Raw genomic sequence first — 21,650 nt, 5'->3', positions numbered from 1 at the left:
TATGTATATATATATGTATATATATATGTATGTATATATATATATGTATATATATATGTATATATATATGTATGTATATATATATATGTATATATATATGTATGTATATATATATGTATGTATATATATATGTATGTATATATGTATGTATATATATATGTATGTATATATATATGTATGTATATATATGTATATATATGTATGTATATATGTATATATATGTATGTATATATATATATATATGTATATATGTGTGTATGTATATGTTTTATTCAGTGACAATGCAGCTTTTATTCAATGTCATTTGATGGTTGCTACTAAAATCTTTGTAATGCTGACTTTGACTGTTCAGAACAATCAGTGGTTATAGTTTCACTATTGGAGACCAAAAGTTTCAATACTTGCAATCAGATAGAACATTAACACATTCGAGAATTAACCACGTAGTGTTCTTCTCTACTCCTTACTGGACAATAATCATGGATGTATTAGTGAGGTGGGAAGATGCAACTTTGCATGTAGTGTCATCCAAAAATATTAAAACTGTTGATAACAACGCATTATGCAAAGGAGTTAAAATATATTGGCTGCCAGGGAAAATAGATTACTATGAAACTGTGAGTGAAACTGAATGTTCAGCATAGGATCCTGTATCAGAACAATCTGAATCAGAATCTATAGATGTCCTAGCAGTGCTTTAAAGAAAACCACAGCAACGAATGTACTGAAAGACAGAACTCGGAAGGTAATTACGAAAGAGTTAGTGGGAAGATGAAAATAAGAACAAAAGTATGATTGATTGAAACTGAATATTCATTACGTGATTCTACATCAGAACAATCCGAGTCAGAATCTAAAAATGTCCTGTGTTTTGAAGAAAATAGTATCAAATGAAAGAAGATAAGAACTCTAAAGATACAAGTACAGTGTGAAGATGAAATTAAGAACGAATGTGACGATTATTCTGAAGATGAAGCGGAAAGTATTCAATTACCTGATCGTGATGATTCTGATCGGGACCCACTATACGTACAGGAATGCAAATATTTAAAACCGTAAAGTGTGAATACTCCAATACTTGCTCTCTGTAAATTTCGACAGCCTTTCACATGCTGGAGACTTTATTTATCGAATACCAATTCGAACCTTTACCAAGATGGGTTCTATACCACAACACTCAATGAAAGTTGAATATTTTAAAGACTATAAGAGTATTTCGGATGGTATACGTATTAAATATCTAAGAGAATTTGATTCTGACAATAAAATAGATTGGACGATGGTCCTGGAGGTAATGCTGACCAAAGAGGACTTAGCAGGGATTTTCATAAAACTAGTTGCCTCAGTTATCATTACGAGAAGCTATTACTGAAAAGGAATACTTTGGGTGCATTGAAACACACTTTACCACAACTTAATGTATCTCCCCCACAAATATCGGTCGAGAAATTTAAGTATTGAATGTACCTGTGTTCAGGACCAACACCTGTCATCCGTGACAAGTATTGTCAAAAATTTTATCAAGACCTTTCACTGTGGTCAATATTTGATTTTTTTTTTTTCTTCAAAACTATTAATAAAATTTGTAATAGAAATACACTTACTCATAAACTGTCATAGCTGAATTTGTACTTCGATCACATAATCAAAACTTATTTGTAATTGTGTTAGCAATATCAATTTTATTTTACATCATTTCTTAAATTCCATTGTATCGGCAATTTTGTACGAGTGCCTAATAAATAAATAAATAAATAAATAAATACATAAATAAATAAACTCAAAACATTTATAAAAATCAACGTTAAAATAATAAACTTCAGTCATGTATTAATAGATCTCGGGGAGGCCAGTGGATTAGTGTGTTCGCTTTTTGAGAGTGTAGTACGAATTCAGTTCCCGCCCGAGCCTATTTGAATAGTGTTTCAGAGCCTACTTTACCAAAAACTGTATGTCCCGTCACTACAGGCTCATCAGTTCGTTTAGGATGAAAAAAGCAATTCATTCATTCATGTATTAATAAAGTTACAAGTAATTAAGGCATAAGTACCAAATGCATTAGATTGCATATATGACGAACAGGCGTATATCCATGTAAGACACAATTCTAGCGTGACGTAGTCATATTAAATGAGCACGCTACAAGTCTTCGAAAGAGCCATTATATATCATTTACACAGGGCAATTATTTTGAATATATAGTTTTTAGCTGTATGTGTAGAATGGTTCAGTTGTACTGAAATTTCTTTAAATGCCTCTCCTGTAAAATTATACTTCTGGCTCTTACGACTGTACGTCATATAAGCGACGAAATAAGGTGTGGTTTGTGTGATGTCTAATGTAGTTTATTCAACATATAGTATTCCTTTCAACTGAGTACCATTAGAGTACCTTGTAGTTGAAACTTTTGATAAGTTAAATTTATTGAATTATAGTACTGTAAGCCTCTTTTAACCAATACATAGATACTATACCATTTAAAAGTTACTAAAATGATTTTTCATTGTAACACTCCTTGCCGTGGTGATCGCTTAACAGGGAGTCTACTGTAATCAGAATCAGAGAACACTGTAAATGCTTTATTGCAACATATTCCAAGAGGATATATCATGGGTATAGCAATGATGTTGATAACTAGGACTATGCGAATCCAGATTTGGATATCGCAAATCTATATCAGAAAATACAAAACCTTTATCGAAATATTGAATATCAAACTACCGAAAAATGTTTCAGGAAATTTCTAATACCAAGATATCGAAAAATATTAAGATAACGGGTATCGAAATACCATTAATATCGATATATCAATAACTGACCTTTTTTAATACCGATATTTCTATATTTCGAGTATATTGATCGATCGATTAGGATTAGGAATTAATATTTCTGGCCTTTCGGCATCTATGGCCATGTTAATGTCACGTATAAGGAATGACGTTCCTCGGTGATCACGCTGCCCGTGGCATTGGTAAGAAAGCGGCCTGAGACCATTAAGATACCATCACAAAATTTACCTGGTATGAATGAGGAAAACCCAAGAAAACCTCAAAGCTTTTAACCAAAGACAAGAACATTAGCAACTACGCTACGTGGAGCAACAAATTGATCGATCGAAATACTGAAGATCAAAATATCTAAAACCTATCAGTTTCAAAAATATCGAATATAAAACATATCAAAAAGTGATATATCAAAATACAGTAAATATCAAAATATTTCGAAAGTCGATTAATAATTTTTCTGGTATATGTATTTGTTTGAAAATATCGAGTGATTGATCGATGCATCAAATATCAAGAATATTGAAAAATATTAAAGCACTAGATTATCAAATAAATTTTAAAAGATCTAATATCAAACCACAAAAAAATCAATAATTCAATAATATTTTGATATCTGTATTTGTTTGAAAATATCAATTGATATATCAAAAATATTTTAAATCAGTTTCTCGAAACATTGAAAAATATATATATATATATATATATATATATATATATATATATATATATATATATATATATATATATATATATATATATATATATATATATAAGCAGTATCGAAACGTATTTAGATATCTGATATGGAAATACTATAAATCACAAATTATAGATATATCGATTGATTGGTCCATACATCGCACAACACTTCATAAAGTGAATTTCCAATCGGAATTATCATTAATAATTTAAAGAAATCTTGAAAGCTGTCAGGGCCGTACGCAAGATTTGATTTCGGCAGCCCTAAAATTAGACTAAATTTACAGTGGATTTCGGAGAGGCCTAACCCCCAGGACCGACGTACATCCCTGAGAGCTGTCACTCTACACATGCCATAAGCAGCTGAAAATAAATTTCTTTCCTCACAAATCTGAAGAAATAGATTAAAAAGGTCAGTGCCCAATAAAGTCAGCGGCATTCTTTTGAAAGAAAGTGGAAGAGGTTTGATTTTACTTCAAAATCCACTGTATGTGAAATTTATATGTTGATTGTATGTTACTCAATAAAATTTAAGCTCCAGAAAATTTTGGCCGATTATCGAAAAAAATCTCTATTTAGTATTAAGGCTCCTTAGGATTCTAACTCAAGCTAATTACTATTTGCTAATATACTAAGTAATTGATATCAATCTGATAATCTTATGTGCTAAAATAATTAAATTTATTCTTCACAATTTGCATAAAATCTTGATATATATTTTTAAAATTTGAATTAATTTCTTTTTCAGTATAATAACCTTGTGATTGACATGCAAACAGTTTATAGCAAGGCCAAAATCTGCGACTTCAATAACAAATTCAAGTGCGGCTTGGCTTTAGAACCAGGTAATTGCTTAATTTTTATTTGAAAGTGTAAATTTTTATGTGATTAATGTTCAAGTCAGTCCGGGACTTCAAAAACAATAGAACAATAAATTTGAGTGTAAGCTCAATTTTTATACATAAACACGATTAATTTATCCCAGCGTTTAGTTAATGTCTGGAAGTCTTCACCACAAAGATTTGTCAGTATTACAGCCTTGGACAGCCTGTTTCACTTAATCACTGTGGAAATGTTGACCCCCCAAAAATTCTTTTAGGGTTCCAAACAGGTTGAAATTACTTGACACTGTCAATTCACAGAAGATTTACTCTTCTGTACCGATCAAAGCAAGTTGTTTTGGAATCTAGCACTCACTTTTCGGAACACACATGGTCATAAATTACTGTATTTTCTCTTCCTAATGAAAGATTATATATCTTCACGATAGGTTGTACGACGATTGTCAATAAAATGCTGCCTGTTCAACTCGCTAAATGTTCACATGGGTGACTGCTGTGCACTGGGGTGCACAATCACGACTAGGATAATCATTGTCAGACGTAGTCACCTTTGAATGTCTTACTGCGATTCCCTCATCATCGTAACTGAAGTCTTCTGTAAATTCCAGCTGGTTTTATGCTCTCCTTAAAATTCAATAAATAAAAAATCACCACACGCTACTGTTCCGTGTGCACGCTCAGTTTGCCATATTGAACATCTCTCTGCCTGGCGTGCTAAATTAATACAACCTACCAGTATCAGGGCTAAATTCAGTTTCCATTTTGGGATTAGATTTAAAATTTGCAAACTTGTAAAATTGTCTCAAATTGACTTGAACGCCCCACGTTCAATCAAGGTATTAGTATTAAGACCAGATTCCTAATTTCATTCCGATATTGGAGAAAACAAAATATAATTAATTTGCGACAGATTTCAAAGGATTCAGTTTAACATGATTAGACAATGAGACCTACTTATAAAATTTGCATTATTAGTTTTTACTAAACAAATTCAATAATTTAACTCTTGTGTGGTAGGGACGGAGAAGTAGCTACGAACACCTAAAAATTTAAAAAAGGGATCAGTATAAATTCTTTGTAAGTGGGGGGGGGGGGGGAGTATCAATAATTTTCAAATTTTATTTAAACTGAAATTAAAAGTATGATTTAAACCCTTGGGATGAGAAGGTAAAGAAAAAATTGAATATCACATCCATTTACAAGATATTCACTCCATTCAATATCATGCCAAGAATTAATCATCCTATAATTAAATTCGTCAAATTTTGTATTTCTCAAACTTCAAGTTAAACATTAGGAATCAATAGCTTTGAATTTAATCTCAAAATTAAACCAAATAATGTTATTTTGCAAGCAACAGCAGTTTCTCGAGTCTTATCTTAATTATATAAACTCAAATTATCATTCTAACAATAAATTGAAATTATCTATAGATAATGTTATTGTGTCATGTGGTTTTTATGATTGAGATTCCTTCGAATTTAATACAGTCGTAAATCCTTTCACACACAGAGTACAGTCATGTCCAAAATGATTGTCGCATATCTATAACTATTTTCTTGTAAGAATGTAATTTGATAATGATTTTGCAGGGTAATTTTAATACTGATACTATGTGTATAATTGGGAAATGTATATTTGTGGTAAATTTCATAGGAAAAGAATTATAAATACGAAAATTAGAATGAGTAAAACAAAATGTTGCTAAATGGATAAGAAAGTTTTATTTTCATTTTATTGTACTTATTTACTGCCCTTTTCACATGAAATTTACCACATACATGTCTTTGCCGATTATACACATACTAACATTATAAGAAATACCGGACGAATTCGTTATCAAATTTGGTGCTAGGGGTCTCGGGTTCAAACCCTGCTCCCGCTAAGTGAACTTTGTGGTGGACAAACACCGTGTGCGTGGGTTTTCTCGGGGTTCTCCCGTTTCTTCCCACTTTCTTCATTCCACCATTTCATTCATCTCTCATCTTCAGTCTCCTTTAGCCTAACCGGCATAACCGTAGGACGTAAAACTCAAAAATTTCATTTCATTTTTTCGTTATCAAATTATATTTCTACAACATATTTATAGACACGCGACAATCATTTTGGACATGAGTGTATCTCGACCTGAGAGATTAATTCGTTTCAGAAACTAACTTGCTTTGTGAAACTAATCCTGAATCTAAATTTTCCATTTGTAAAATAAATTTCCATTAATTCGATCTATATTCCAAGTACATTATGAAAATCAACCAACATGGCATTTTATGCAGAATTTTACAAATATCAATAGTAAACACAGCACAGTACAAAGCATGAAACGCCAACTAATAAGTTAGAGAAGTAATCTAACAATCTTTCAAGAGTCGTGGGTGTCTTCAGACTATAAAAGGGGTTATTGGGAAAATTCCTTCTTACAAAAACTGTGGGTAATTATCTGAGGAGCACTCTTTTGTAGGATGTTTTACTTCAGTGGCATGGGCGCCCGAAGGGAAGGGTAGGCTGGGGCCCGAACCCCTCACCCCCCTACTGGCTCACGAAAATGTATTAAATTTAAGATTTTTTTAAATACAAATTAAAAAAATACCAAACGTAATATAGCAACCAGGGATTTGAGCCCCTTTCTAGAAAATTTTCTTCGGACGCCCAAGTTCACTGGGACTCTACTTCTTAGACTTAATTTTACTGAAAACGTATCTAACATCATTTCCTTCTGCCTTATTTATTTTATTTTATAGTGACACTTAAGATCGCATGCAAGATGAAGAATATGTAGTGCAATAGACTGATAGCAAAAGACGAAAAAGTTTCAAAGTTTTGCGGAAGACTATGCGTAATCAGTCTAGTTTTCCATTTGCTGAACATTCCTTAATGTTAAATTACTTCATTACGAGTTTTCGTCATACCTTTTTGTGTTTTGAGAAGTTCAGGAATTTTTCTACGAATATATTTCTGACTTAAACTTATCGCTGAGCAAAACAATAAGTTTATTGTTAAGGAAAAAAAAAAAATAGCGTGTAACACTTTCGCCAACTCTCCACTTTGGCTTCATCAGACAATATCTAAGCCAAAGCCAAGGTTGGCGAAATGGTTACACGTTAATATTTTTAACAATAAACGCATTCTTTTACTCAGCGAGTAGTTTAAATCAGATTTGAGTCTGTTGAAAACAGAGCTTGTACAATGGGGAACATATTTTACTCGTTACTCTTAAAGTTTCGTAAGACTACTCACCACTAAATATCACGTTGTAGAACTTCCATGAATCTGGTCTGACAAACAGTACGAAATACCAATTTGAGTCAAATCGTAAATTTTCTGTAACCTTTGTCCAAACGTTGAAATCGTTAAATTTCAAAGTAAAACATAACGAAACATTAAATTATGCCTGAACGCACATAAATAAATAGTAAATTTAAATTGTAGATTATCAACTACAAGGGTATCAGTTTCCCAGTTCAATGAGCTTGAAATTTCAGAATCTTCTGAATAAATTTCTTTGCATATCTCCAAATATCTTAAATATTACCTGAAAAGCCTGTATACTTCATTCATCTGATTTTCTGCAATAACATGCGTAGTAGAATTTAATTAACTGAGATCAACCATCATAAAATAGCACTTAATTTGCTTCCAAACGATCAATGTAATATTTGGAGTACAACCTAGAATATGATCAGTTTTAAACACTATAAACAATTTACAACTCAACAGTGCAACATTTAGTGATCAAGTGTAGAGTGAGTGATACTTACAAATTTCTACAATAATCCCCACTGAATTTTAATCAGATGTGATTGATTCTGAAAGTATCTCTTGAACAACTTCGGACAATATCTTCTACAAATATCTGCGATAGTCCACGAAATAATATAAAAAAATAAATAAAATAAATAAATAAAAAATAAAAATAAATAAATAAATAAATAAATAAATAAATAAAAAATTAAAATAAATAAATAAAAACTAAAATAAAAGAACCCAAAAACTTCGGTTCGTAATATTTACTGATACATGCTGAGGGGCGCATCTTAAATTAATAAAATGACAATATCTTCTTTCTTTCATATTTCAACTCTCTCTAGATTCATTTTCGCAACCATTTGTTACCTTTTGCAGGCTGACGCTCCTATAGTAGCATCGTTGTCTGCTTATGTAAGTCTTGTGGAAAAAAAATGAATTCCGAATTCCTGTAAGTCACAAGAATTATTCACTTTAACACTTACAGTAGTTTGCAATTATCTCAGCCCACTAAGACACAAATAAGAACTGCTATTTCTAGTAACTGTTCTAGTACCAAATGTTATTTCCTGATATTAAACTTGTCGCTACGCGTATCGGTTTCCATGAATACTTACTTACTTACTGTAATAAATAAAATGTAAAAAAATGTACAACTATGTACAAATTCCTTTCCGTACTTAAACATTCTTTTTCATTAATATAGAAAGTTGACCAGAAAAATGTTCAGAAGACATTAAACATAGTCTGTATCACTGTAGCTAAGCCTCGATACCAAAAGTTAATAGAAGTAGCAATCTTTGTGTGTTAGTGGGCTAAACATAGTTGCAAACGAAGCGTTAGTGAATAAGGTTAAAGAAATCTAATGAAGTCAAAGTTTGGGGGTTAATTTTCTTCACAGGACTTACGTAAGCAGACAACGATGACGACATAGGAGCTCCAATCTGCAAAGAGTAACAATTAATTGCAAACAACTCCAGAGTGAGTGGTGGGACCGCGGTGGCTCAGTGGTAGAGCGTTCACCTCTGGTGCTAGGGGTCTCGGGTTCAAACCCTGCTCCCGCCAAGTGAACTTTGTGGTGGACAAACACCGTGTGCGTGGGTTTTCTCGGGGTTCACCCGTTTCCTCGCACTTTCTTCATTCCACTATTTCATTCATTACTCATTATCACAGTCTCCTTTAGCCCAACCGGCATAACCGTGGGACGTAAAACTCAAAATTTCATTTCATTTCAACTCCAGAGTGAGTCGAATACGTCAACATAAACAAAAGAGAATCACAGGTGCAAAGATAAGCTTTGTCATTTTATCTGTTCGTAATAGTTGTAGAAATCTGGAGAAGCCTTCGCTCAAACTTGTTACTTATGAAATAAACTAATGTGAGGATTAGATATAATTAATCGTCGATTCCAGTAATATTTTAACTAACAATGTACCATACTGGCTGATATATACTAACTTTCCTATGTATAAGCTCCCTCTACCATCTCAATTTAAATTTTCCCTCTTCAATTTGAATTGCTTAATATTGCTTAAGTTTGGTTCTTTATTATTTTGTGATTATAATTTATTGCAGACATAGAACAAGTTTCTTAGATTATGTAATGATTAAACCAATATTTTTAATATTTCGTGATATTTTATTGATATATCTATTACATGAAGCACATTTTATTTATATTTTCGCAGGAATAGATTGTTAGATTTATTGCTTGTGAACTCTTAGTGTCCATAAATGAATTACATATTCTGGTATAAATCCTTATCATACGATTGTTCGGGTTTTTGCAACAATTAGAAAATATTATAATCAGCTGTAAATTCAAGTCCTCCCATAACCATATCTTGCGTTTTATTTTCTCTTACTATAATAAAATAATTTTATCTTTCAGAAATAACAGAAATCATGGCCAGTAGCAGAAATCCCGAAGAATTAGCTCACGTGTGGCTTGAATGGAGGAAAGTGTCAGGAAGGAAAATACGAAAAATGTATGAAGACTATGTTACACTTAGCAATGAGGCAGCCAAACTCAACAGTCAGTATAATTAGGTTTTACTATATTTTGTCCAAATATTCTTTTTTTTTTTTTTTTTTTTTTCAATTCAACACATTTTTCTTTATTTTTTTTCTTTTTCTTTCTGCAATATTATGTTCAGCTTCTGATGGTAAAATTTCTTCTGAATATTGTATACTCTAGCTTTGGAATTGTGTGTAATGTTATTTTAATAAAAAATAAGATCTGACCAAGTTAAATCCTTGTAATTTCTGATCTGTGTTAATTTCGGCAATGTTATCAGTGCCTTTGACCTAAATGAGATGTTTGATGAAGACAATGATATTCTGCCGAAACTGTAACACAAATTAGTAGCAAGTGTTTGCTTCGTCAACTTTTATAAAGAAAAATTCCTTTTTATCAGTTGCACCAACCATTTGTTTTGGATATCTTAAGGACGGCATACGATCATTAATAATACTAAACCATAGTTTAATAAGAAATTTAGTATATTTTTTAAGTTTGCTAGCGTAAGTGTATATACTGTCCCATCATAGGTGGGTGTATGTATTGTTCCATGATATTTTTCTTTAATTTAATATAAAGTTCTTAACAAATTTTATAGCGTGGTTTTACATTCGGAGCAAAAATGCAGCCTAATATTGTTAAAATTCTAATTTATTATTCGGATAATGGATCTTCCGAATACTCGAATAATTATTGAATAATTTGAATAACTGAATATGTTTTAAACAGCTATTTGAATAATTTGAATAACTGAATATTTTTTTAATATAGCTATTTGAATAATTTGAATAACTTTATCCAAATGACAGAAAAATTATTGGAATAATTTTAACGACACTAATATGGACAAGTAGGAAAATTCAATGAGAAGAATTAGAAAAGATGAGCAAAGTGTGATTAGTTTCCAAATAATCATGGATCCACGAGTGGTGTCTATAAAACCAGGACTTGGTATTGTTCTTTCCTGCCTGTCAGTATGGTCTCGTCAGCGTGAGGTTTCTCGCACACTTAGCGTAACGACTTATTTTTATGTTCTGAGGCTAAGGAAGACTGTGCTGATATGTATTATAATGGTGGAATGAGGAAAGTAGGAGGAAACGGAAGAACCTCGAGAACCCCGGATTTTTTTAAATTATTGATTTTTTTTTTAATTTTTAGATATTTTAAATTTTGTTTTTGTTTTTAATTCTGGATTTTTTTCGATTTTACTTTCCGGATTCCGGAAAGTAAAAATTCCGGCTCAAAATTAAATATAACATACATCAATTAAATTTTGGAATACAAATATCAATATAGTAATCTTCTTTTTTTTTTTGTATCTCCATCTTTTTATCTTAAGTGTTTGTACTTGTACTATAAATATAAAAGATGTGTTTTATGATATAGTGGGTCGATGCATAAGTTCGTGCGATTCTTATATCTTATTTTTATTCTGCTCTTCTGTTAATGCAAATACGAATACAACATAGACATAACATTAATATATTCTACGAGTGTAACAATACATTGCATACATTTTACTGTCACTCACATTAACTCCCAATAACTCAGTGGTGTATTCCCCTCTACTATCTAGGACTTTCTGCCAACGTTCAAGTAGCAGTTCAATGCCTCACCTGTAAAACTTTGGTTTTGACTGGAAGAAATCTGTTAGCCATTGGTCAAGAGAAGCTTTTTTGTGCTGTTCTTTCAGCAATTGCTTCATTCCCGTACACTGCACAAATTGTTCTCGCAGCTTCTGCTGCACTGGATCCTCGGTTAAACTAGGAGTAAAATGTGACTGAAATAATCACTTTCCTCAACTTGACATTCCATATTAGTTTGAAATATACACAATAATACATTCACAATCATGAAAACCTGTTTTTCACAACACACAAACTCCAAACTACGGTATAACAATGGGATTACGATAAACAATCGCTTCACGCTAACCCAAAAGAATACCGCACGAACTTATGCATCGACCCAACAGTTGAAATACTGTTGTATGGTACTACATAAAACTCCTTTACAGTTCAATATATGTTCATTCTTTCTTTTCGTGAGTAGTCCTAGCTGAATCTGTATTATTTTTCGACTTGAAACTAGTATCAATACACCTAATATACAGTATATTGAATGTATGTGTATCTAATTTCTTTGATTTGAGGCGATTTGAGACTGTTTTCAATGATTTTGAAAAGATGTTGGCTAAAAGTAGGTTATACAGCTAATCTTCTTTCTGGCAAAAATTCCCAAACTTCAAAGTAGTTCTGGTAGAAAAGTTTCTCTAATAGTTTTTTCTGAAGTTTGAAGCATAGATGCAGTTAGAGCCTAACTAATTTGAAACTTGAAATTCGAGTTCTGGGCAGGAATAAATTAGGTTGTAGTAGCATCTCTATACATAACTAACCCCGAGGCGGGCATATGGAAACAGTTACCGAAAACAGAGAAAACTACCATAAAAACTTAATAGCACTTTCGCTAATTCATTTATCACAGGGAGGTAAAGGAGGGGAAAAAAAATGAGAAAATGAAATCCTGGAACCACAAGCGCAGTTTGAGTATGGTGTTCAATTGAAATCTTAAGTTATTTCTGTTATGTAAGTTTCCTTCAGACTGTTTCCTATCAGATGAATAATATAGCGAAAGCGATTGTAATGTATTTTCTTGCGTATTATGTTTCACTATTTTCTTTTACATTACATAATACGAACATGAAAAAAAAATCTACAATCCAACACAATAGAACAGTTTCTCATTGTGATCTGCAGACCAGTGGTCCTCGAAGTCAGTCCTCATGGTCCTCTTAGATTGAACATTAGTCCAAAGAATAAACTTAGTGAATTGCGGATCACACTATAATTGGAAAATCTGTTTGAAAATTCAGTCTTTCACTTTCTCTTCCAGCCTTTAATTATTAAAAGCAGAACTACCTTTCATTAAAACCAATAGAAAATACATTATATATAATTTATAATTGTTAAAAAAAAAAGCTAATAGACAGAAACAATATCGGCATGGGAACATTGACATATACTTTAATATCAACAGATTAACAATGTTGCCGTCCGAATATAAAGTCATTTCTTCAAATGTCACTACATCGGTTTATTACCGTTTCAAATCTACATACAAACTAAAACATACGACACTACACTGTTCAGTGTTGCAAATTGAGTACGTTACAGTATCACAACCGTTCAAATTTCAGAAGCTTCTACATCAATAACACAAGTATCGACGGGCAAGGTTGTCAAGTACTACGATTATAATAAAAACCGTTACGAAGAATTTAAAATTTGTTTTGAAACTTTTTTTCTTGCTTAGATTAGTATCGCCTTTAATCACGTAAATGCCCTTAAATAGACGAAAGATCATAATGTCGTTTACAGTAATTTAATATGATAAACGTTCAAGAGATGAAAAATATGAACAGATTGCTACTGCTTAAAATGGCGTATTTGGGGGGAAATTTTTAGAAATGATTGTGGCTTTCCTTTATTTTGTAACAACGCAGTAACAGTTTTTGGTAGTTGTAATTTCAAAAAGCTTTTGCAGTTACATGATTTTAAGCAGTGTTGCAAGCTTTACCAGTGTTTATCATATCTGCGAACTATTTAAGATATCATACTGTTGTAAATCGTATTATGATCTTTTTTTTAAGTGTGTAATTGCATGTAGTACTTGCCAAATCACTTCCTTGAAATAAAGGATTCTGAGTCAAATTTTTAATCACTTTTAAAATTTTTCTATTTATTCGAAATATGTCACATGATCGGCACTAAGGTACTTTCGATTTGCATTGCCCTGTCCATCTCACTTGTGTGTTGCTGTTGTAAAAACTTCAAAATTTGGTTGTTTCTTCGAGGTGCGTGATACTGTAGGGTTCTTAGTTAGCAACACTTAAAAAAGTAAGTTTTCGAGTTTTCGTTTAATATGTATTTAGAATATGTAGTAACATGACGTAATATCGTAAAAAAAAAAAAAAAAAAAAAATCTACACTGTTAGTGTGTTGTTATTATTGCAGAATATGCCAACGTTCTGTTTCCGATATTTGCATGGTACGAAATTTTTGTTTCCTATGTATTAGTTTCGAACTTACAAGCGTGTTTCACGATTAATGGTCCACTAATATGAGAGAAAGACAGATAGAGAGGAAAAGCAAGATGGATAGAAAAAGGAGAAAATAAATAGATAGATAGGAAAGAAAGGAAGGAAGATGGATAGAAAAAAAGATAGAAGGAAAGAAAAGAAAAAGAAAGAACGTAAAAACCCAGCATTGTGGACGTGTGAACACAGCATTTTCTTGGAGTTCTCCCTCATTTTCCCAAACTGCCATTCCACTTGTGTTCTACAGAACTAATATTCTATAATCTTTCACTTTCAATTAACATCCGCAATCCTTTATAAGTTTAAAGGACATAACTATGGAGGGTAAAACTTAATTTCATTTTCTTTACTCGGAGACAAGAGTAGGGTGTTCCGTGGAACATTAGCTAATAAGTGATTCCCATTTTAAAGTTTCAGAAACATTAAAATAAAATAATGAAATTTGGAATCTCATACTAGAGAATTTTGAGATTAATATTTAAAACGTTTAGATCAACATAAAGGATACTTCTAGAATTTTCTTGCAATATAAGTAGAAATAATAAAATACTTAAAAATGATTTCTGTAAAAAAAAAAAAAAAAAAAAAAAAAAAAAAAAAAAAAAAAAAAAAAAAAAGTATAAAAATAAAAAAATTAATCATACTAATAAGTAAACAATTTTGTTTTCAAGAAAATTATTTAAAAAAATATACATGACCAAAGAACATCTTTTGAAAATAAGTATTTTTTTGAAAACTGAATTTTTTAAATTTTGATAGTTTGTTCTTTGCTTTTTTTTTTTAAAAAAAAAAAAGCACATTTAAAAAAAGATTCTTAGTTTAATTTATTGTTAAATGTGTTTTTGAACAGTCGTGAAAATCTGAAAATTTGTTGAAGTTGAGAATGTTAATCGCTATATACTAGATAATCATGTATACTAGATAATCATCTCAGGAGTAAAACTGGTTCCCTATGAAAAGGCTGATATCAATCTTTAAAATCAGATATAACCAGTGGTCGAAGTGAGACGGTATGCGGTGGTATGCCATACCGCCTCTGGTTTTTCAGTAATGAGGACATACCATCCTTGGTTTTCCAGTGATCAAGACAATATTTAAATAACAGGTATGTTGAGTCAAAATCATAATAAAACATCCCGCCTCTGCTTTTTTTCCACTTCGAACACTGGATATAACTTAAAAAATGTATAAATAAATAGATGAAAGTAACAATGGAATACTGTATTGTCACCTGTCACAAGTCGTCGTGCAAAATTGCATGATATCACTTCGAAAGATGAGTTCAGGTAAGGTTGGAAGATTCGAGGACATGTTGCCTATTGTATGTTAAAAAAAAGCATATAAAATGAGTCAGTTTTTATTATTATTATTATTATTATTATTATTATTATTATTACCTACTACCTAATTTTGAACTTTTCTTGGCTTGTGTAGATTTCACGAATAATGCTATGTTCTGGTTGAAGAACTACGAAGCTCCTGACTTCCGACAGCAAGTGGAGCATTTGTGGCAGCAACTACAACCTCTTTACAAACAGCTTCATGCTTACGTCAGGAGACGGCTTCGAGAACAATATGGGGAGAAGATTGTCTCCAAAACAGAACCTATTCCAGCTCATCTTTTAGGTAAGATCAAATGATTATGAAAAACTGTACTCGACACTATGAAAATAATGTAGCTTATTATTAGTTCTTAAAATTTGACATGACTTACATATTTTAAGAATCCTCTAATTCCATATATAAAAAGGAATGTTTGTGTGTTTGTCTGGTATACAAATCTTCAACATAGGTTTGACATACTTCTAAGAGCTGGGGAGAAGGGAGGTAAAGGGGAAAAAGTGCTTTAGTACCTGTATGTAAAATATAGTGCCTCACTAATTTCTCAAATTACGAAGATGGAACTTGGTATATAAACTTAAAAAAAAAAATTGACATACATGCGACTTATAATCAGAGAGAAAGAAACTATTCTAGGGTTAAGACAGCATTAGTAGAGTGAAAAGAGGGTGACAGGTAAAAATAATGCAGATGGAGCGATATTAGTGTCGAGCCCATAGTTTTCGGGAGTCTAATCTGTTTAGGGACAGTTCTGATTAAATTTAAGCCTAAATTTAATCAAGAAATAAATCTTAACTGGTCGGAGAATTGACTAGGATAACGTCAAACGCGTTCTTCCGGGTTTCCAGGTAGACAGGATCCTCTACTCTGATCAAAATCCCAACTGGTTATCTAACAAGAATCACAAACATACAATTATCATCATCAAATAAAATATGACCAAAAATATGAAACACATTCCCTTAACTTTCCTACTGTCACAGGAAGGTATTAGGCGAAGTCAGTAGGGGCACATAGTTTTTCTAGCCCCGGGCCTCCATATGGGTTAATCAGATCCTGTTCCCTTGCGAAGCCGTGTGCTTCTGCTACTTTTATATGCTCTATATGTATATAGGGTGTTTCAAAACAACGCCGACAACGTTTGGGAGGTGATTCCTGATACCAAGATAAGACAAAAAGTATAGACCAACCTGGGTGCTCAAATGCTTCCTTTCCGAGTTATAGGCTGCCGAAAACATGGAAAAATCAACTTTGAAGGTCCAAAGCTCGAAAACTATGGGACCTACCGTAGTTGGGTCAAGACTTCACTTAGGAACTAATATGTGCCCTAAAAAATACAGGTTTCAGAATCCTGCAGTACTCACGCAACAATGTTTATAGAGGGAGTTTGGCTAAGGGCATATAATTTGAAGTACTCGCCAACTACCTCTGTAAAAACTGTTGCAGAAGTACCGCAAGATTCTGAATCATGGATATTTAGATAGGGCACATACTAGTTCCTAAGCAAAGTTTTGACCCGACTAGGGTAGGTTCCATAGTATTGGAGCTATGGACCTTTAAATTCCATTTTTTCATGTTTCCAGAACTTGTAACTCCGAAAGGAAGCATTTGTGCACCCAGGTTGGTGTATACTTTTTGTCTTATCTTGGTGTCAGGAATCACCTCTCAACGTTGTCGGTGTTGTTTTGAAACACCCTGTATATGTATGTTTTATCCGTTATACAAATCCATACCGTTGACTCGACATACTTCAAAGTGATTCTATCGAGCAGACCAGAGTCTGAAAGAAACCACCGTAGATTAATATAGAACTTTCTGATTCTTATCCTAAGAGGGTGAAAGGTCTTTAAATTTGAAGAGGTGGTTTAAAATCTGTTAAAGGTAGTATCTAAGGGATTCCTCCTGTTAGGAAGCTTAAACTTGCTATGTAAATTAATTTCTAAAATTAAGTTTACATACACACACAACTTAGTTTGAGACAAAAATATTTTGGGAGTAAGATATCCCTAGGAAGAAGTGGGAAGAGTAACAAATGTAATCGAAAACTAGTAATATTTGTGTCTAATCCATCGTATTCGGAGTCGCTAGGCTGATTGGTATCAGTCTCAATGATATTTAAGCCCAAGTTCGGTAAAGAACATGAATGCCAGGGTGTAGTTTATCTTACTGAATTCTTTTCTGTTGATAGGGGGAACGCCGAAGTCATTGTTTATTATACTGTTAGTTATTTTCTGATTGTGACAATGTCACAGGCGTTGCTCCTCGTTCTTTGTTCTGCTCAATTCTTAATTTTTAAATGTTGTGTAAAAAATGATTGTTTTCGTGCGAAGCATGCCACTTCTATGCAATCGAAATATCGCATTTAACAAGCTCCTGATCTTTTATGTGATGTTTTCTTGACGTATTGTTTTTTGATCAGAAATGTAAATGAATCGTACAAGCACATAAAAAAACAGTTCAAGAATGGCACGGTAGCTAAATAAACACATTACAATACAGGATTATTATAAATGATGGACCCATTTTTAAAAATTCGTAATAATTAAAGTACAAATCCAAAATGAACAATCTTTATACCAATGGAAAGAGGAAGGTTGAAAGTTTCGGTGGACAATGATGGTTCCCGAAGCGGCCGGTAGAGTTCGCACGGCAATAGGCCGCCATTCGTTTTCCTCTCAGTTGTGAGTGAGATGGCTACCGTGGAGCACAAGGTTTTGTACGTTCTTGAGTTCGCAAGAAGTGAGTCACAAATTGAGATCTCCTGATCTCATACCATGTGACTACTTCTTATGGGGTTATGTTAAGGAAGCTGTTTACGTCCTACCTCTACCATGTTTGCTATGCAGCAGACGGTGGACACATTGAACATAGTTTGAGATATTCATTGATTTTGTTGAGTATTTGAATTATTAGGTGTTAAAGTGAATATTTCATTTGATGCTAGTCTTGTAACATAAATAAAATTTTTTGCCTAAACCGAAAGTGGAAGTTTAATGTATTGCAAAAAAACTTTGAAACTTCCACTTTCCATTGGTATAAAGATTGTTCATTTTGGATTTGTACTTTAATAAATACACATCTTTAAAAATGGGTCCATCATTTATAACCCTGTATAATTCTTGCACGAATTTGATACGATGGATGTGGTTGACTCTTATGAACAGCTGAACTTAGGAGTGTATTTGAAGTGGGAAATTCCTGAACTACAATCGTTGTCATGCAACGGTTTCCCTGAACCGGTTAAAATTTCCGATTCTTCTCTGAATGGTTGTTAAAATGGTCTTTACCTCTCAATCCAGTACTTACGGTAGAAATTACCTGATAGTATTTTGGAAAATCAATGTTCAAAAGATCAATATAAAGATGCTGCATGACTTGATCCCAATCGCCATTACTGGCATCATTAGAATATATTTAGTAATAATATTAACACGTAAACTTACTACATTAACCAAGAACCAGTTGTTAAATACTAAGAACATTTTATCAAATGATTTTAAGAACACCACTGACTACAGTGAATTCAACTAGTCAATTTCCCGTCCTAGGAGTTGACTTATTCATATTTTAAATGTTATTCATTAATCTTATTTTCTACTGAGCGAAGAACAGGTACTTAAGCTAGCCCTAAAATACAAGTAACTAAATTTTTAATTTCTGTTGCAGGAAATATGTGGTCTCAAACCTGGGGAAATATCTTGGATATATCAACGCCATTTCCAAACAAGACATCTGTCGATGTAACTCCTCAAATGAATAAACAGGTCAGTCATTAATTTGGTTTGTGTTAATTTCTCCGTAGTTGGCGTAAGTTGGAATGTTCGAACCATTCTTGGTATCTGAGTTTCGTGGTGAACTGAATATATTAGAAGTCGGAGCAAAAGTAAGTTTGATTACTTGGTTAATTTTCTAGTTGCGACATCGATATTGTAAACTATCCTCTTCATTTGCAATTTTTAAAATGATTGGATTCGATTTTTTGTGGCAAGACATTTTTTATTACCTCTAATCACTTTAATTTTAGCAATAAATTTGCAATAAGCTTAAAATTACTTCATCGTGTAGGTAAGACCATACTTAGCCTAATGGACATATACTGAAGTATCATACATGTTGTTTTCATGGCAGAGCATTGCAATACTTAGTACTTATTCAATTTAGAAGATTGTCATCAGTACTAGTAATACGTTAATTACATTGATTTTATTTAATTTTTATTATTCCTTCTAAGATCTTAGTATCCAAAACATGCTTTCAGTTGAATCATATGAATTCCAAGTGTCCAAACCATTTGTCCCTATAACTAAGTTTTTTAGATAGGACTTAAACCATTTATATATTTTTAACATCGTATCACGGGGAAAAAAGTTTCACTAGAGAACTTACTGCCACATGAAGTACTAATGAATATAGCTTTATCGAAGTGAATAGCGTAAATGCATTACAAGACACGCATATACAGTAACATCCTATTTGAGATATCTTCCCATACACAAAATATATATAGAAAATACTGTTTCTGTATATTTTAAGATTATACATAAAAAAAAGTAAAATTGACTGGCGACACCTTCACTCACGTCAGTAATTAATATCATACTAATTAACAAAACAATTAATTACTTATCTTACTTAATTGAATTGATAATTAAAAACTTGTTTGATTTGAATTTCTTGACTGTAGACCTGCGTTTGTGCTGAAAATTTTGACATGTCGCGGTGAAGCGTTCAACAGTAGTCTGTCAACATAGCTGCACTCCATCGAATCGAATAGCGTGATTCCATCACAGAGATGTCCTCATGAAAACGTTGACAATATTCGTCGCTGATTGAACCTAGGTTCTCGGAAGAAGTCAAGATGTGAATCGAGCAGACGAATTTTGATAATTATGTTGCAACCCAGCTATCTGCACGCGCTGATATACTTTTCCACAACATTTCCATAGTCACCAATTTCATAATTTCCAAGAAACCTGGCTACGACTAACTTAAACGCCACTTGTGGGTGGTCTGAAAGAGATTTATAAGGTTTGGAAGTAATTGACAGCCACGATTTTACTCATTTGTGGACCGACGATTCTGCACCTTCTTTCATTTTTACGTATCTCAACTCCGAAAACTTGTTGCACAGATAGTGAAAAGGAGTATTATGTAGGCATTCCCGTGAGAATATTGCTTTTAATTCGCCACAGATACGTCAATTGTATTCGTGATAGAATATATTTCTTCAAGAAGTAGTTTTTTTTTTTTTTTTTTTTTTTTCATGTAGGCAGAATATATAAACGGTATTTACTTATATCTGTTTCCGCTGTGCAACAATACTTGCTTCAAACTTGTCTTACATGAATATGAATTAAACCCACGGAGTTTCACTAGCAGAGCGTTCCTCTAATGCGTGGGATCTCTAGTTTGATCTTATCTCGCGCCAAGTGGGCTTTATGGTAGATAGTAAACAGTGTGTGTGGATTTTGTTTTTCAGTTTCTATCCACTTTTCTTTGTTCTTGCATTTCATTCATTATCATCAATACAGTCTCCTTCAGCCTACCCAGCATAACTATGCTATAACTGTTTATTTTAGTTTTATTATCCTGATTCTAACATTATATTATCTTATTGAGCCACAATGAGTAAACTAAACTGATATAATGCAAAATGTCGTTTATTGTATACCTTCTTTTTATAAATTTTGTGATCCTTAAAAGGTAGTGGTCATTGTCTAACCTTGCTTCTGTTCCCATAGTAACATATAAACGCATCGTCTTGGTAAAATATAAACAACAAAACATACACTGATTTATAACAAAATATATTTTTTTCTTCTTTTTAACCTAACTGGCTAGTGCATATTTTATAGGAAAGATCATACATTTTGCCCAAAGAATAATTAAAAACACAACATATCGTTGTAATGCCACGTAAAACAAAAATTTATGAATCTGTAAACGGTCGCATTCCTTCAATGTTGTTCTTCCACGAAGCTTGACATAAGACCTTGAACGCCAGTGCAGTAGTGGATTGCAAAAAACTAGTAAAGATTTTTTTTTTTTTGTTTGCGCCAAAAGTGTGAAATTGAAGTACTAATGCTGAAAATTCATTTATTTCCACACATACAAGCCTACCTAAC

The 21,650-nt window shown here is 32.4% G+C and overlaps 1 protein-coding gene across 1 annotated transcript in view; it reads left to right on the top strand.

Annotated features, from left to right (window-relative positions):
- Positions 1-21,650, top strand: part of LOC145678783 (angiotensin-converting enzyme-like) — a 138,924-nt gene that overhangs the window by 86,732 nt on the left and 30,542 nt on the right. Inside the window, exons 3-6 of the mRNA XM_081749286.1 lie at positions 4,234-4,330; positions 9,960-10,103; positions 15,619-15,810; positions 19,192-19,289. Coding sequence (XP_081605412.1) covers positions 4,234-4,330; positions 9,960-10,103; positions 15,619-15,810; positions 19,192-19,289 — 531 coding nt within the window. The remainder of the gene's footprint in view (positions 1-4,233; positions 4,331-9,959; positions 10,104-15,618; positions 15,811-19,191; positions 19,290-21,650) is intronic.

Source organism: Thermobia domestica, chromosome 2 (genome assembly GCF_964235325.1).
Source record: "Thermobia domestica chromosome 2, izTheDome1.hap1.1, whole genome shotgun sequence".
Taxonomy (NCBI): Eukaryota; Metazoa; Arthropoda; class Insecta; order Zygentoma; family Lepismatidae; genus Thermobia; species Thermobia domestica.
Note: the sequence above shows the minus strand (reverse complement) of the source record. Positions and strands in the feature narration are given on the sequence as shown.